We start from the raw sequence: 19,237 nt of genomic DNA, 5'->3' as shown, positions 1-19,237 counted from the left end.
AAAGCAACACAGATCATACCCAGCTGGAACCTGTTCCTTTACTCCCAACATTCTCATTGAGATGTCTCTATCCAGAACATTCAAATTCCCTTTTTTCAGCTTATGCAAGTACAAAGCAAAGGTAGAATAAGACCCCTGGACAAAAGTAGGCATTTAGCCTGTATCAGGGTTGGACTGTTTGTAACACTAATGAGCATGTGTGCTCAGGATTGTCTGAAATATTAGTAATAATATCACTTCTATACAATAAAGATCATCAAGCTAGCAACCCAAAATTCTGTTGATCTTCAAAAGAAAACATTTACTCTGACCTACTTTTTTTCTGGACTGTTTTTAAATTCATAGTTTATCAGACATGTAGATACTATGTGGGGAAAAAAGAAAGGAAGTGTCAGAAATCTCTGGCAAATGTTTGGGCATGTTGGAATTGCATACCTTAGAGTCACCATCACTCTGCAGATTGGGTTTTTCCCATCCTGAAACCATGATGTAATTCTGACAGATAGCAAGTTACCGCTCTTTATTTGTCCCCTCCCTTCCAAGGGTGTGTTCACACTTAAGCTTTTATGACCAAATTATTTGACAATAAGAAGCATGTAAATATGCCACTGAAGCCAGCACGATTTCCCAAAGTTTCTTTTCACATTCTCCAGGAGGATGATCATCCTCCACTTTAATTTTTTCTAGATTACATTTCATGACAATTCATGGAAGAACTTTATAGAACTATAGAAGGAACCAAATTTTAATGAAAACAAGTCTATCAACTTTAAAATTACACATAATTCTGTTAGAATACACTGTTTTTTTGAAAACCAAAAGATCTTTCCCGCCTCTTTCTTTTTTCCTAAATTATTCCATTCTTCTTTCATTTGTACGGTGTGATATGATTAAATCCCTGAAGCAAATACTGTGTGGTCCTTATACTAATTTGAATCCCTTCTCATACTAGAATTGTGCTTAGAAATCAAAGCGTTCTGGGATTCGCCTGGTAAATATAGAGAAAGCAGCTCATTACAGAACAGTATTCTGTTGTGTATCACAGTCTGTGTGAATGTTTTGGGGTAGCTGTTCCCAAGGTCTCTTCTAGTTGTTGGGGGCTTCCTTTGGTTTGTGCCCTGTCTGCTGGACTTGCTTTGATCCTAGACCCACTCCTTGGGAAGGAGGCATTTGGGGACATTGTTGGCATGGATAACAGCTTGTATACTGGATTGGGAGCAGTGGCAAAAGTAAGATGTCCTCACCTGCAAGCCTGAGGGTGGAGGGCAGTGAATCGGCTTAGATCTGGAGAGGAACCCTGAAGCTCCAGTCCCAGGGACAGTGACCTCTACCACAAAAAAGAAGAGACCTGCAAAAGGGGTTCCTTGTATAGAAATGGACTGCAGGTTTGTGCTGACCCATTCCTAACCTCTGTACCAAAAGCCTGTCCAGGATCTACCATACCTCAGTCCATACAGCAGCCTGGTGTGTAGAAGTGTTGATAGAATGATGTCAGGAGACATTCCCTAAGAACACAGGAAGAGTGTCTCTGCTTTAGGTTTCTTACCCTTAATTAAATTTGCCCTTAAAATAATTATGTCCTGAAAATTGCAGCTTAAAAATGGCATTGTGTAGAAACTCTTCTCTAAAGACACTGGTGCTCAGAAGTCAGCATGGGTTCCAAATTAAGCTAAGCTGCTTTTGCATTTGAGCAGTGAGCATGGCTGCAGCCATCTTCCCAGTGTCAACTCCCACAGCCCCCCTGCTTCCAGCCTCCACTTGCACAAATACACCTTACACTAGCTACTCTGCTTGGAATGCCTCCTTTGAAGGCCGTATCAAATGCTGCTTCACCCTGTCTTCCTCCTCACCACCTTTTCAATTTGCAGAGCTTTACTGCGTCTTGGACTCACTGAGTACTTGTTTTAGGCCTTGAGTGTTAGGGTCAAGCTCCTTGAGGACCCTAACAATCAGGAAAGTTTGATTTGGCTTTATCTGTTTGATAATATCGATTATTCTTTCTTGGATTTTTCTTAGGCAACTCTCTGAACTAACTCCTTTAGTATTTGTCTCTGCCACATAGTTTAACGTTTACAGTTTTATATTTCTGCTAGTTTTTTCATGTCTATTTCTCTGGCTTCTCAAAACTAAGACTTGATTCTTTAAGTGTAAAGTCATATTGTTAAGGATTTGATGTTATTTCATTAATTAATAAAGTGACATCCCACTCTGTCACTACAGAGAGCATTTCTTTGAGGTGACCTATAATCATAAAAATTAGATAGGGACTCTCATGTCCTTTCAGACTCAAGAATTTCTTAATTTAAATCTTCCTGTTTTACCTAGTCAATCAGGTATTTCAGTACTTAGAAAAACTTTGTTCATTAAAGTAGAAACGTAATTCAAGCAAATGTGAAAATACACAAGAACCACACGGAGAGAAACTGCCTCCTGATGTCACAACTTTATAGAACTTTCTTTTCTCGTGGCCCTATCAAGAACCCTGAAACCCTTCAGAATGAGTTTCACATGTACCTAACTTGTTTTTCATCTGTAATAAAGGCTTTTTCTGTCCCCTTCCTCCTCTGTCTGGAATGCCAAATTCTAATTTTAGCTCTATTCTCGGACTCTGGCCTCTGGGACATCTTGCTACCAGTTTCAGTATCAGGCTCCCTGGAAGCCAGTGACATTTCGTTCTGTGCACCATGCCTCCCTTCTCCAAGGCCCCTCCCACTTCCTCTTTCTTGACTCCCCTGTAGAAGCCAAATCTAACCTGGGAGGCAGTGTCTGTTAGCTTGTTCAGGTAAAATCTGATGAGCATGTTACCCGAAGGGAAATCAGTGGTGTAGGAACTAGGAGTAAAGCTGAATGCCTTAAACTTAGCAATGGACAGAAGGCTTTCAAACCAGAGAGGTGACTCTTGTCCTGCCCCTTCTTCACTCCTTCACTTGTCTGAATCTTTTTCTCTATTATGAGGTTTGAAGTTTGTACTCTCTTCTGAAAACACTAAAACACAAGTATAAGCACTACCACATTACAGGGTGATTACAGTTTAGCTGAATAAAACAACTGTAAATAGACCAGTTACATTTCACTGTTACTAGCAATGTTCTAGTTTTCAGTGCAGAGTTACAGTCATTAATTTCTATGAAAATTATTCTCACAAACACCTCTTAAAATATCAACTCTTTGTGCATATTGTAGATTTCTATCTGTTATCTCTGGTTTTTTCTTTAAAAATTATTTTTAATAAAAATATTAATTCCTTAATCTTATTCAAAGGCTGTTTGGCAGTTGGGTTTTTACTTCGTTGAAATTTCCTTTTAAAAGAGGAAAATATTTTTTGTTTTTCCATGATGTTTCTGAGGTGGACTTTTAATTCATTGATCTTAATACCTGATTAGTTTGTTACTGCAGGTCTTTTACTGTTGTTCTGCAAGTCTCTATACAATTCTGATCTAAAGGCAAGAACACATTTTTAAAAATCTTTTTGGTTCTTGAAGGAAGACTGTAAACAGAGGATGCTGATACCAGTTTATTGCAGCCATATAAGATTCTTATAAAGGTTTTCTAGCATACAATTAGTTAAATGCCCTCAGGTTGTTTTTTTTTTTAATCAGATGAAAGACAAATCACATGATTGGATAAGGCCTTTTAATTTATCTCCTGATACTCTTAAAAATTCATCTGCCTGAATAATAGTTGCTAGCTTATTCATTTTCTGTAAAAGGAAAGAGGAGAATGTTCCTGGACAGCCCACTGCGTGTTGAAGGGGAACGGGTAGGGTGCTTTTTAACACTCTCAGCAATTCACCCAAGCCCCTCTGTCTGCCAGTGGGTGTTGACATCTTCTTGCTGGTTATTGCTCCTTTTCCTCTATGTGGGACCATTTGGAACTCCACTTGTCTTGGGGACTTATTTGCAATAGAAATGAAAAGTTTCTGACATAACTTCAAGCCGTGGGATGGAGTGGGAAGCTCAGTTTAGGACCCTGGGAATCCAAAGGAAGAATCTCAGTTGAAACCAGATTTCTGAACTCTTGATCTTTATTTTTGCCTTTGTGACTCGGGGGCAGGTAAGGTAAACAATGTCCTAAGTTCCTGTTAACAGAGTGAAATAATACTGTGTGTAACCGAAGCTGTCAAGCTGCTCCTCAGTGCCAGGAATGTGAAAGATGCCTGGAAAAACAACCTGGAGCTCCTACTTATTTAATTATATTTTTGTTGGATTATAGTGATAACAGCTGAACTTCGGGATTTTTGAAGTTCTTTAAAATGTTAATCTTTCAGAGCCATTAAACTCTTTGAAACCTTTGCTTTGTGAAGGTAGGTGTCTGCTGATATGCTGGGAGTCTGTGACCCTGTGTATTTTACTACCTCACTTTCCTCCCCAGTAAACCTGATTCCCCAAAGGGATACTGTCCTCCACCTGAGGTTTGGGCTTTGGCTACATGAGCTTCAGTTCTGCAGGAGCATCAGCACAGGCAGTGTCAAGGCTGAATGCAAAAGGAAAGCTGGAATGATTCGGTGGTTATGGTGGAAAACAGTATTCTATTACAAAAGGTACTTTGAATTGTTAATGTCCAGCTGTTGAAGATGCCAGAAAATATTTATGTCACTGAATGTCAGGAGCTCAAAGAGGAGTCATGAAGATAAAGTGACCAGAACTGGAATCCGGAGAGCGAGTCCCTGGGGACTGCACCCCAGCTGCGGCAGCATGCTGGTGTCCCCTTTCATATTAACTATGACAGAAGACGGTGATGACTAGAATCGAGAGCCCTGGCAAACATCTTAGTCATGAGGATGAAACGTCACTGTCTCCTAATTAGCAGAAACACTGAGGGGCCCTTAAAGGAGAAGTTGGTGACAGAGAATTAGACTATAATCTAATTTTAGAGCTTGGAGCTCTATCTAACCCCGACGTTTTGCAGATGAGAGTACTGTTGACTAAGAAGAGTGTGATGACATGTCACAGCCATTCAGATGGTGAAGGCTCAGATCCAAAGGCCGGTACTCCAGGATCCTCTCCCATCCTCATTGATATTAGCTGGAGAAAGCACATTTTTACAGATTGTTTACCTCTGATTCCTGTAATGAGGGCTATGACTGCACAGATGTATCTAGTAAATTAAAGTTGTCATCCTTTTCTTCTAGTCCTTCATCAATACCAAATAAGAGGATGGAAAGTGGAAAGTTGTAACTAAATCCCTTGATGATATGGGCATCTTTGTATAATAGTTCCTTAGCCTCTGAGAAAATCAGATGGGCAATTTGAGTAGCTCTTCATGGCAGAACCCATGGATTATGTTGATTTCTGGAAAAGTACTGAGATTTGTTAGACAGTAGTAAGGTGTGTGGGAGAGAGAATATACATATGAGCAGTAAAGTTATGAACATAGAGATAAAATGCTTATTTTACATATATATACACATGGTGAATATATATATATGAAAAATGAGATTCATAGATGTGTGTATATATATGAAAAATTAGATATGTGTGTATATATATACACACATATATACACACGCACACACACACCACACACACACACACACACACACACACACACACACACACACACATATATATATATGAAAAATGAGATTCTTATAAGTATATACATACCAACACATTAAATCCTAACATTCAGGTCGATCTCTGCTGATATGCTGGGAGTCTGTGACCCTGTGACCCGTGTATTTTGCAACCTCAGGTTAATGATCCAGATTGTACTGTGAATGTATAAGATATAACCAACATCCTAACATCAGTCCAAAAGTTTCATATGTCCTTTTTCAGTTTTCTTTGTAATTCCTTTTTGAAATGTAATCTGGAAAAATTTCCAAACTCTCATTAAACCTTTGAATTTTCACTTGTATTTGCCCATAAGCAGCACAGAGAAAAACAAAACCCTTTATAATATTGAAGTTCAGGTCAGAGTTGAAAATCCACTCTCCTGTTTATTACCTGGATGACTTTCTGAGCCTTCTTCCCAAGTTTTTAAAACAGGATAATGCAATAAAATTATCCTCCAAGGATATCATGGGGTCTAGAATGATAAACATAGAAGTGAAAGCTCTAACAGGTTTTATATGGATTTGAGTGTTTTTCTTTTTTTGCATTTCTCATATGTTCCATAAATTTATTATTGTTGAGTGATGTTTTCTTTTGTCTGAAGACTTAAAAATATTCACTTTCTGATATTCCTCTACTGTTAAAGTCCCAGAATCTAATGAAAATGAGTGTCATCTTGACTTTTTCATCATCTGCTAGACTGAAATCATGTACTCCCAAATCTGCTGTGTGAGTGTCCATTTGAGTTCTGCCTCCCTCATACAGTTACCCCAACTGTTCATTGTGTTCCTGCCCCCAAACTTGTTAGCCCCATTGTGTCACTTTTGATGTGTACAAGTTCTTAGGGCTTTAGGCACAGACATAGCATGGCACTGTAGAATGAATAGCTTCCTGTTTTTCCCTGTGCTTATTTTCAGAATCTTGTCACTTTTATAACTACAGTAGTTGCACCTTGAGCTGATGAGCTCAGAGTGTAGCCCATCATAGTCAGCCTTCTTATAAACACAACATCTTCCAATTTGGATTGTTTTGAGTGCATTATCTTATATTGATTAGTCTTTTGAAGCTTGTCTCACATTTCTGCAGACTCAGGCTCCAGAGTGGTTCTTAGTTTAGGGTTTTTGATTTTTAATTATACCCCTATCAAATCTTAAAAGAATTTATAGCAACTGTTCTTGTAATGCATCTTACTTGGGAGGTTTTTAACATTAGGGTTTGCTATTTACCAGCCCTTGTTGTAGCCCTGCTACAACTGCTGACCTTCAATCATTAACCAGATATTTATTTACGCCAGGTACTGTACTAAATGCTTAGGTACAAAGGGGACCAAGATAGATGGGGTGCAAGTATTCTTGAAACTCACATTCCATAGAAGATAAACCACAAACCAATATATGTATGAACAGTAAAATGCCAAACATGAAACAGAATGAGAAGGCAAGGAGAGACCGGAAGACCACTTCAGATGGCATGTTAAGGGAGGGCTTCTCTCAGGAAGTGGCAACTGAGCTTTGATCTGAACGGCAAGAAGGAAGTAACCACATGACATTCCAGATGAGACAGTGTGTAAAGGTCCTAATGCAGGAGCAGATCTGAAGTGTTCGGGCACAGCAGGGAAGCCAGTGTCAAAGGAGCTTCCTTGAGGGAAGTTGAGCAAGAGGCCTAATCACAGGGCATTGTAAACCAGGGAAGGAGTCTGAATTGTGTAGTGGTTTCACAGAAAATGACCATGGCATTCTTAGCAGGAGAGTTACATGATCAGAGTGAAGGTAGTGTTAGCACAGTATGATGAAAGTGGGATCCATGCAAAACATAGATCACATTATTCCCAGGATAATGAAATAATTCCAAAATTTGTATACTTACTGATGCACAATCTGATTTGTGACTAAGACTTCTTGGACAAAGGCAGTGCATCCTCAGTTTTCTAGTTAGTTGGCACCTATTTTGTCTGATTAAGGAAAAAAATTGTAGAATTTGAAGAATGAAGAAATGGTCAAAGGGCCAAATACTAGGAAGACATTGAGTAAGATGAAGACAGAAAGTGGGTAATTTGATAATGGAGATGAGATGCTATGGATGACCTTGACCAGAATGTGGTAAGGTGCATGACAATTGAATTGATATTGAATTGAGTTGGATGGCAGATGATGCAATGTAAGCAGGGACAGTTTTGGCAGAAGCGTTGCTGTGAAGAGGAGGAGATAAATAGTATAAGAACTCAAGGATAATGAGGGGTTGAGGAAGGTATTTTTGTTTTACTTTGTCAGAGTCAAATGATACCATGGCATATTTTCAGGCTTTATGGATAGTCTATACAGAGGGAAATTCACATGGTGAGAGAGTGAGGGCAATTGCAGGGATTGGTAATGAGAAGGTGAGAGGAGATGTGATCCAGAGGGTTGATAGCAACCCAGAGTACTTTGATAACAACCAATCTTGTTCAGATTAAGCCCTGGTACAGTTTCTTGACCCAGTATTAACCCTTAAACATAGCAGCAGTTAATTTCAAGGTACTGTTTTCATGATATATCTTAGACATTTCCCTTAAAAGATCTATGGAACCAGAAGCTGAAAATGCCCAAATGCACATACCCAGAAGCAATAGCAACAGGCTTTCAGCATAGTCCCAAAGGTCAGTAGGATATTTCTTAAAAATTCTCAGGGACTTCTTTAACTCTAGAGAAGATGACATATACTACAACACTTAAATACATAATATGCCCTTCAATGGAAATGCCAGTGTGATCTGCCCTTTCTGCATTGCTTCTTAAGTAATGGCTATGCGGTTTTAAATGAAAGTGTCACAGTTCAGGTTTTAAACCTAAAGGAACCATGCTGAGAAAAAAATAGGACACAAAAATTAGGAGTCTTGCTTATAAAAGAATCACAAAGTATTTATGAATCTGAACCAATTCTACAGTGAAAACTGAGCAAGCATCACAAAGTAGGACTTACTCCAGGAATCCAAAGAAGATTTAGAATTGGGACTTCATGAATTTCACTGATCATATTAACAAATCAGAGGAGAAAAGCGTTTTTATTATCTCCACGGCTTTTGAAAGGATAATAAGATTCAGTATCCCTTCCTGATAAGAAAGACTCTTGGTAAAACATAAAAGACCTTAGTATCAAAAATCCGTGGCCAATAACAGACTTAGAGGAAGAATACAAGATATTCTCATTAAAGAAGTGTTTTTAAATATGTAAATATAAACACATACATATCATATGTGCAACAGATACATCATTTTTTACATTATGATTTATCCCTAAAAAAGAAAAAAAATCTGAAAATTAATTAGAACTCATAAGTTATGAAATAAATGTTTAAAAAATCAGTTTACAGTAACCTAGATGAAATGGACAAATACCTAGAAAGATGTAAACTGCTGAAACTGACTCAGTAAAAAAGAAATAAAAATTTGTAATAGACCTATATAACAAGAGATTGAATTAGTAGTTACAACAGTAACCACAGCCCAGTGCAGTGGTGCACACTTATAAACCCAGTGGCTCTGGAGGCTGAGACATGAAGATCGAAAGTTCAAAGCCAGATGAGCCTCAGCAATTTAGTGAGGCCCTAAGCAACTTATCGAGACCCTTTCTCAACATAAAAAGCACTGGGGATGGGCCAGGCACGGGTTCAGTGCACCTGTAATCCCAGCAGGGAGACTCAGGCAGGCACTAAGCAACTCAGTGAGACCCTGTCTCTAAATAAAATTCAAAATAGGGCTGGGGATGTGGCTCAGTGGTCAAGTGCCCCTGAGTTCAATCCCTGGTACCACCCCTCCCCCACACACACACCCACAAAAAGGGCTGGGAATGTGGCTCAGTGGTTAAGTGCCCCTGGGTTCAATACCAAGTAAAAGTAACAACAGCTCTCCAAAAGAAAAGCTCAGGTCTAGAAGATAACTTGAATGGGTGAGTTGTACTTAGTATTAAAAGAAAATTTAATAACCAGTCCTTGAAAAACTTCCACAAAATAGAAGCAGAGAGAATACCTTCCAGCTCATTCTGTGAATTCAGTAATGCTCTGATACACAACCAGAGATATCACAAGAAAACTACAAAGCAGTTATCTCTTATGAATACAGACCAAAAAATTTCTCAATGAATTATTAGTAGAATAATTCAGGAGCATATAAAAAGGATTCTACAACCCAATCAAATGGAATTAATGCAAGTTGGTTTGATGAAAATCAACCATCATAACAGATTACATCTGTAGAATAAAGGACAGAAGCCACAGGACAATCTCAGATTCAGAAAAAACATTTGACTAAATCCAACATCTCTTATGATAAAAACAATTAGCAATAGAAGAGAACTTTCTCAATCTGATAAAGCTATGAAAAACCTACTATTAATAAAATACTTGGTGGTAAAAAATTAGATGCTTTTCCCCCTTAAAACTAGGGAAAAGACAAGGACACCCACTTTTGCCACTTCAATTTATAATTGTACTGGAGTTTCTAGCCAGAGAAACTAGGCAAGGAAAAGAAGCAATACCCTTTAGAACTAATGAGTTAATTAAGATTGCATGATATAAGATCAGTATCCAGAAACCAGTTGTATTTTCACATAATAAGGAACAATCTAAAAACAAAATTATGAATACACATCCACTTATAACAACATCAAAGAGAACATCACACAAGGACTGCATTTTAACAAGAGAAAATTATTTGTACACTGAAAACTATAAAGCATTGTTGAAAGAACAAATAGAAAGACATCCCACATTTATGGATTGAAAGACAATGTTTTTTAGATGGCAGTACTTGCCCTGATCTACAGATACAGTGCAATTCTCATCAAAAATCTTAGCTGCCCTTTTTATAGAAATTGATGAGATGGTCCTAAGAGTCATATGAAAATGCAGGGGATCCAGGCTAGCTGAAACAATCTCAAAGCAGGAGAACAAAGTTGAAGGATTAGTTTTCATTTCAAGACTTACTACAATGGCACAGCAATCAAGACAATGTGTAACTGGCATAAGGACAACAAGTAGATAGAATTGCATTGAAATTCCAGAAAAATATAGCTAATTGATTTTCAAAAAGAGTGCCAAGATAATTAAAGAGAGATAGGATAGTCTTTTTAAAAAAAAATAATGAGGGCTGGGGATGTAGCTCAAGGGGTGGCACGCTCGCCTGGCATGCGTGCGGCCTGGGTTCGATCCTCAGCACCACATACAAATAAAATAAAGAAGTTGTGTCCACCAAAAATTAAGAAATAAATATTAAAAAATTCCCTCCCTCTCTCTCAAAATAAAAAATAAAAAATGATACTGAAATAACAATACAAATATAGTAAGTATAAATAATATACTATAAACATGACTAAATGGTATAATAAATATAAATAAGTGAAGTTGGACTCAATTTCATATCATATTCAAGAGTTGACTGGAAATGGATCATAGCCTTAAATATAAGAAATAAAACTGGGCTGGGGATGTGGCTCAAGCGGTAGCGCACTCGCCTGGCATGCGTGCGGCCAGGGTTCGATCCTCAGCACCACATACAAACAAAGATGTTGTGTCCGCCGAAAACTAAAAAAAAAAAAAATATATTAAAAAATCCTTTCTCTCTCTCTCTCTCTCTCTCTGTCTCTCTGTCTCTGTCTCTCTCTCTCCAAAAAAAAAGAAAGAAAGAAAACTATACAATTTTTGGAAGTGTAAATGTATACCTTCACAACCTTGGATTAAGAAGTGGTTTCTTTCTAGATAGGGCAGAGGGGTGGGAGGGAAAGGATGGGGACAGGGGATTAGCAAGGATGGTGGAATGTGATGGACATCATTATCCAAAGTACATGTATGAAGACACGAATTGGTGTCAACATACTTTATATAAAACCAGAGACATGAAAAATTATGCTGTATAAGTATAATAAGAATTGTAATGCATTCCACTGTCATTTATTTGTAAAAAAAATCAATTTAAAAAATCATTTTTTAAGAAATCAATTTCTTAGATATGACAATAAAAGCACAAGTGAGGACTGGGGATCTAGCTCAGTGTTTGAGTGCTTGCCTCACATGCACAAGGCCCTGGGTTTGACCCCCAGCACCACCAAAAAAAAACAAAAACAAAAAAAAACAAAGCACAAGTGATAAAAGAAAAGATTAGGCAAATTGGATTTATTCAAAATTATCTTGGTCCTTAAAGGATACTATCAAAGTGAATCCACAGGAGAGAATGAATATCTGTGAATCATATATTGAGAAGATATCTAGACTATAAAAAGAATTTTTACAACTCAATAATAAAAAGGCAATTCAGTTTAAACATGGGCAAAGAATTTGCACAGACATTTCTCCAAAGAAGTGACACAATTGGCCAAAAAAGCACATGTAAAAGATATTCAGTATCATTACTCATTAAGGAAATCAATCTACAACAACAGTGAAGTACCACTTCATATCCACTAGGATCGCTAGAATAAAAATAACAGATGTCACAGCTGTGGAAAAATTAAAGTTCTCATACATTTGCTGGTTGGAAAATAAAATAGTACACCTGCTTTAGGAAACAGTTTGGCAGATCTTCAAAATGTTTAGTACAGAGGTATCATATGACCCAGCAGTAACCATTTCTAGGTATATGGCTGAGATATACCTATAAATTCCACCAAGAATTTATACATGAACATTCATAATAGCAAAATAGTCCAAAAAGTGAAAGCTACCCAGATATCCATCCACCCATAAATTCTGTGATATTTATGTAATGGAATCATTTATACATATTATTATTCAACTATAAAAAGAAATTTCTCTTCATGCCACAACATTCATAAACTATGTTTTCTTTCCTGAGTGCAAGAAAACACATACAATGTCCACATATTATTCCATTTATATGAAATCTGTAGAATATGCAAATGTGTAGAGACAGGAAAGAGATTAGTGATTGCCAGGGCAGAAGGGAAGGAGAGAATATAGAGAGGCTGCTAATGGACATGAAGTTTCTTTTAGTGGTAATGAAAAGCTTCTAGAATTAGACAGTGAATAATGGATGTACAAGTCATTGAATATATTAAAATTCACTGAATTGTATACTTTTAAAGCTTGAACTTCAGAGTTTATGGATTTCAGTAAAGCTGTTATTAAATAGCAAGCAAATTACTTACGTGTTTAAAAAGCTATTATTTTCTCTGTGCCATGGATAACAAATTAAAGATTACAATGGAAAGAATAAATGTATGATGAAATTTAAGAAAGCTTGAGAAAGAGGAGAAATTTATACTACAGATAGTAATACAATGTATAGAATTTAAATAAGAGTTTAGAGCTATCACAGGAACATACCAAAAAACAAAGTCAAGAAAAAGTTTCAATCTCACATATTAGGAAAGTAATACATACAGAGCCACATCAATGTTTAATAACAGTTCAATTCACAATAGCTAAGCTATGGAACCAACCCTAGATGCCCTTCAACAGATCAATGGATAAAGAAACTGTGACATACATACACAATGGAATATTGCTCAGCATTAAAAGAGAATAAAATTATGGCATTTGAAGGTAAATGGATGGAGTTGGAGAATATCATGCTAAGCAAAGTAAGTCAATCCTAAAAAAACAAATGCCAAATGTTCTCTCTGATAAGTGGATGTTGATCCATAATGGGGGGAGGAGAGGGCCATGGGGAGAATGGGAGAACTTTGATTGGGCAAAAAGGAGGAAGCAAAGGGGAAGGGATATGAGGGCATGAAAGATGGTGGAATGAGATGAACATGTGGTATGATTCTCCATTGTGTACAACTAGAGAAATGAAAAATTGTGCTGCATTTGTGTACAATTAATCAAAATGTATCCTGCTATTATGTATAACTAATTTAGAACATTTTGTAAAGTAATGTATAGTACAGTATGGATGGATAGTGCTCCTCATCAGTGAGGAAAATGGATATTACCTTTATATGATGATGGTTGGGCTGGGATTGTGGTTCAGTGGCAGAGTGCTTGCCTCACATGTGTGAGGCACTGGGTTCAATCCTCAGCACCACATAAAAATAAGTAAATAAATAAATAAATAAAGTGTTTTTTAAAATGATGGTGGTTAACACCTACCTGGCTTTATCAGTTGGCATTTGGGTTGAAATAGCAGAAATTAATCATGATCGGATTAAGCAGAAGAGAGATTGGGTAGCTCAGAGTCAGTGGAAAGCCAGGCTCAGAAGATGAGGGAAGCAAAGGATGCTAAGGAGCTGGGAATGCAGCCTTCTTTGTGCCACAGGAATAGGATGGTTAGCATGTCCCCATTCTGCTGTCCCTGCTCAGGACTCTAGACACACCACTGCCACCATGAGTAGTTCTATTTGTCTCTGTGTATTTCTATCACTCCTTCCACAAGAGACCTAGGCAGAAACATCCAAGGCAGAGCCCTGGTCATGGGCCTGTGTCCTTATTGCTGGATCAGGAAAGGGAGGCCTGCCCACTTTCAGCTTCTGTGGGACATCTCCCCAGGTAGGAAGGTGCCCAAATGCAGGGGAGCCAAAAGTGACAGATTTCCACTAACATTTGGGATGACTAAAATTAGAATCATACTTTATATCATAGACCAAAATAAATTTCACATGGATTCAGAATTTAAATGTAGAACTTAAGATCATAAAAGTACTTAAACTACATATGAATATTTATATAGTCGTGGTTTGGGAAAGTTGCTATGCATGATATAAATATCAGAAAGCCATCAAAAAATATTGATAGAGAATATTCAATGACCCAGAAAGGGAATCATGATTTGTATAGTTAAAAATGTACATAAAAATGATATATGATTACATTCTAAAGTATTATCACATTTAAAAAAAAATAACCTCTGCCCAATGATTAGAATGACATTTACCAGAACATGACCAGTGTATCTCTTGGATGGTCATCTTAAAATTGATTTTTTTTTCCTTCCTTCCCTCTCTATATTGATTAGTTTTTCTATAATCTGGTTTTTCTTTTTAAATTTGAAAGATCAGTGATTTGGTTGGTTGGTTTGTGAGAGAATATAGAATATCTGGGTCTCCATAGGTAAATTCTATGCTAAACACTATAAAAGTGAAAATAACTTATAGAGCGGGTAAAGACAGTTGGTTTGATGTTCCCACCTATGTAAAGTTAAAGTGGCTGTTGGAATTTGCTCCATCTGGTGGTACTTTAGAAGGCAGACTGAATAATTGGATAATGACTATAGGAATGGTCCCCATGTCATGATGTTTCTCTTTCTACCCCCAATGTTTTGGGGTTTGATTTGTTATATTTTGTTTCTAAGAGAACCCACTTGCATAACAGGAAACTGACTCGTTGATATTCAGGGTGTTGGCATCTATGGAGAGCCAGATGCAGGCACTCTGGAGATTTGATTATGGCCTGCATTTCATCCCTTTATGCTTTTTCCTACAAAATACAAGTTGCCCAACATTTCCTGTTCTACAGTCCTAGATTGGGGTCTTGTTCCCACTTATCTGGGATTCCTGTCTCAGTAAAGGATGCTCCACATCTGTTTGGCAGGAGAGACAGAGTGGGTCTTTTGCCATCTGAAGGCAAATCACTCACATAGAAGGGAGTATCCTTTCAGAAGCCTTGATGTTGTTAAAGGATAAGGGAGGCCATTCATGTTCCAGAAAGTCTGTCAGCTGCACATTATAGAAACAGACCAGGAGATCTGGAGATAGCAAAGAAAGAATGAACTTAAAAAATGGCTACTTGTGGGGCTGGGGTTGTAGCTCAGTGGTAGAGCACTTGCCTACCACGCAGGAGGCACTGGGTTCAATCCACAGCACCACATAAAAATAAAAGTATTGTGTCCATCCACAACCAAAATATATTTTTTAAAATGGCCACTTGTTCAAAGTCTTGCCATTCAATTGCTTTTCTTTCTTTTAAAAGAAAAAAAAATCATTCTGGCTTTGAATTTCTTTAGCTAAATGCTGTTAGTCTTTTGCTATTAAGAAGAGATGTACAAGTAAACATGCTCTTGCTGGTATTTTCTAATTGCGACTCGTGTTCTAAGAGTTCTTCATATAAAAAAAAAAGACTTTTCCTATGGCTATTTTGTCAGGGGACTCATTGAACATTTCTGTCATGTTTATTTCTCAGTCATAAACAGCATGACTCTGAATTTCTGTAAGTCTCAAGGTACTCCTGTCTTCATCTTTCATGTTAATATGGGCACCCTGTTGATTGGTATACAACTGTTTGGGGCATTCAGTGGCTTAGTGATGCATTTTTCATCCCTGTTATTTTGCAATATGACTATAGAACAACTTCAGCATGTGTATATTTTTGAGCTATGCATTTTGTAAAACTTTTGTAGTATTTTCTGTTCTTTTTCCTCTTTTTTGATGACATCGATTAGGTAGTATCTAAACAGGGGGGAAGTATGTTCCTTTTCTCTGGTGGAATCTTGGAGGAGTTACTCTTAGTCAGGCTTCCCCTTGACTTCAGTGTATGGGGTTCTCCCCCTTGGTCTTGGGCCCCGGATGCTCTGGTACATGCAGTGTAGCACACAGGAATGGGGAAGTGGCAGGCACTTCATCACTGAGGCAATATCCTGTCCCCCTAGCACCTAGTCCCTGAGGACAGACAAGTGTAAGTGTAGTGATTAGAAGGACACACATGGCCATGTGGGCTCTGCTTTGAATGATGGTACCTACAAGCATGTTCACTTCCTTGCTTACAAATCCTTTGTCACATCTGGGTACAGCCAGTCTCACTTATATACTTTTCTTGTCTCTTTCTAGGAGCAGCCTATTGCCAGTTCATGGACATGCTTTTTCCAGGCTGCATTAGTTTGAAGAAAGTAAAATTTCAAGCGAAGTTGGAGCATGAGTATATTCACAATTTTAAACTTCTGCAAGCATCATTTAAGCGAATGAATGTCGATAAGGTAGGAGACTCACTTGTACCTCTGTAAAATGCACTGTCTTTTCCTTAATGTTGTTTTTGACCAGAAAGAACAAAAATCTGAGAACTTATCAATAGGATATATGTCTTGCTACCTTGACAAGTTGGGATCTATGCATAGTGTAAAGCATCAGCCCAACTTTGTATATTTGTATGAGGTTTTAATTTCAAAAGGTTGTCTAAACTTGTAACCATTGGACTAAAACCTCTCATAGGAACCACAGATGTTAAAATTGTTGTTATAAGGTTATGTTTTTGTTTGCCAGATGTTTCTGTGGTTGTGCATCTTACTCCTTTGGAAAAACAAGTTACAGTGGGAATACCATGGGTTTGAATCTCAGCTCCATGACTTGAGCAAATTATTTAAATTCTTTGAGCCTGATTTTACCCATCTATAAAATGGAACTAGAAACCTTACACCCATATTTATAATTAAAATAAGAGAATGCATGCAAAAAGTGTTCAGCAGAGCATGTGCCCTCAGATTCTCAGTGTCCTAAATTTTCCTTTTTCCCCCTTTGAATTATAATTTATTCCTAAAATGATACACAAAGATACTGAGTACTGTTTTCCTCAATAAGAGACTATTGCTAAAACCCTCTTTTTCTGTATGTTTACTGTTATTCAAAACATATTTAATTCATGTCCTATATTTAGGGTATATCTCTTAGGATGGTTAAGCTTAGAAAAAATGAATTTTTGAAAAAGGGAATAGAGATTAACCAACATGGGAGAAATGGAAAACTTTTCTTTGCATAAATAGTAATAATAAATAAGCTATGGCAATAAAAAATAAAATAACTGAATTATAAGAGAGAAGAGAGAATTTAAAGAGTTTGAACTATATATATTTAATTAAATATAATTAATCTCTTTCTAAGTAAAAAAGAATCTTAATCAAAATGTTAAAAAATATAGCTTCTTGTTTTCTCATAATTTTTATTTCAAAATATACACTCTGTAACATTTTAACCTTTTGGAGTATTTTCAACCTACTTTATATCCTTTGCTGTGGTTAATTTCCAATTAGTTCTTTCCAAAGATATTTAAAACTAAAGCGATATAGGTTCTCCTTACTTATATAAGTTAACAATGCCACTTGTGTGATCTTCATTAATTTTTTTAAGCTATGCTGCTACAGTCAATGAAAAAAAAAATCTGTCCAAGGTTTATTGGTGGAACCTGCTATATATCAAATAGTGGGCCCATATCTCTCTAGAAGTTTGCAGAGAATGGATGAGAAGTTGTTAAGAATGTCCTAGAAAAATTCTTACAGTGGAAGAAGACTGGAATTGATGGACTTTGTTAGACTTTCTAGCTTTAACATGTCATAATTTGATTTAAAAAAAAAACCCTATGAGGGATGGTGTTATGTACCCCTGTTATGCCTGTCACAGTGCAACAGTATATCAGAAGGTGCTGAGCAAAGTTTTATTTACAACCTCAGATTTTGAACTTACGTCCCTGAAACTTTTCATTTTGGCAGAAAATGAAGTCAATAGAATTAAGGGCCTTCTTTTAACCACTAATATACCACCATCACCTAAAACTATAAATTTGCACATTTCTGGCAACAAAGTACAGTAGGGTGTTAACTAAAGACCTATGCTATAAGAAGTCTCTTTCTAATAATCCATATTCCCATGAACAAAACATTGAAACTCTTACATAAATAAAAGGTAAAAATTCAGCAAACTGTCATGTGTAGAACCAAGAGAAGTGAGAAGAAAACAAATTGGCACCAAAATCTGTGGTACCAGGAGCTGAAAGTTTGCTTTTCTTTCATCTTTCTGCATTGGGCTTAGTTTTAATTTTAGCTACATAAATTTTGTTTGAAATTTTTATTACTAATGATTTTGTTTAGAGAGTAACCTAAAATGCTTATTGCTTTTTTGAGACAAGATCTCATTGAGTTACTGAGACTGGTCTCAAACTCAGAATCCTCCTGCCTAGTCACTACATTTTTTTTTTATTAGAATGTTGGTGGTATATAGTTCTGAGGTGGCAAAGCCTTTCTGAAGATTTAATTTGTACAGCTTCCATTTGTATTGTCACACACTGAAGCCATGTTTTTTTGCACTGGGTTTCTGCCTGAATCACTTGATTATCTTCTGTGCCCCCCCCCACACACACACACAATATCTAACTCATACCTTGTCACTTTCTTGTGGGTCGCCCTCACCTAGCATTACCACCTGGAGATACAGAAAGTAAAATCTATTGATGGCACAGTTTGGAGAACTTGGTACCTTTCCATTTTTGCTCAAAAATAGTGGCCCACTGAAGCAGAGTTAGGATTCCAAAGGTTCCTATAGGGCCCTCAGTGGGGAGTAGTTCTGTTGACTCTTTAGGTTGCAGTAGGAAAGGTTACCCCATGAAAAACTGACCTTCCTGCCTTGGAAGCCAATGTTAGTGCTATGTACCTCCTCCTTCCATGACCCCCTTAATCAACCTCCATCTCTTTTCCCTCAGACTCCCAAGGCACATTAGCTATGCTCCTGGGTAGCCTGTGCACTACCAGGCCTTGTATTGTGGTTAGCTATTTTCATACTAGTCTCTTTCTACATTGTAAATGAGCTCTGAGAAAACTCATTTTGTTTCATATGAACCTTTAGATTGGTGTCCATTTTTATTGACTTGAATCTTATTAATTTGCATGCTCTACTGACTATAATCCTCATAAGAATTTATCCCAACACAATTGGGCCAAATGTTACAAAGAAATGGGAAAGCTCATCAGTCTTGACAGCACAACATCCCAGGCCTA

General features: G+C 37.2%; 1 protein-coding gene across 3 annotated transcripts in view; it reads left to right on the top strand.

Moving 5' to 3' along the window:
* Mapre2 (microtubule associated protein RP/EB family member 2) overlaps positions 1-19,237 on the top strand; it is a 150,911-nt gene that overhangs the window by 94,233 nt on the left and 37,441 nt on the right. For all 3 annotated transcript variants that reach the window (XM_076836950.2, XM_076836951.2, XM_076836949.2), the window contains one exon: positions 16,308-16,453. In XM_076836950.2, the coding sequence (XP_076693065.1) occupies positions 16,308-16,453 (146 nt within the window). The remainder of the gene's footprint in view (positions 1-16,307; positions 16,454-19,237) is intronic.

The sequence above is a fragment of the Callospermophilus lateralis genome, chromosome 17 (genome assembly GCF_048772815.1).
Source record: "Callospermophilus lateralis isolate mCalLat2 chromosome 17, mCalLat2.hap1, whole genome shotgun sequence".
Taxonomy (NCBI): Eukaryota; Metazoa; Chordata; class Mammalia; order Rodentia; family Sciuridae; genus Callospermophilus; species Callospermophilus lateralis.
The sequence above is the reverse complement of the archived record's forward strand: the minus strand, read 5'-3'. Positions and strand labels throughout refer to the sequence as shown.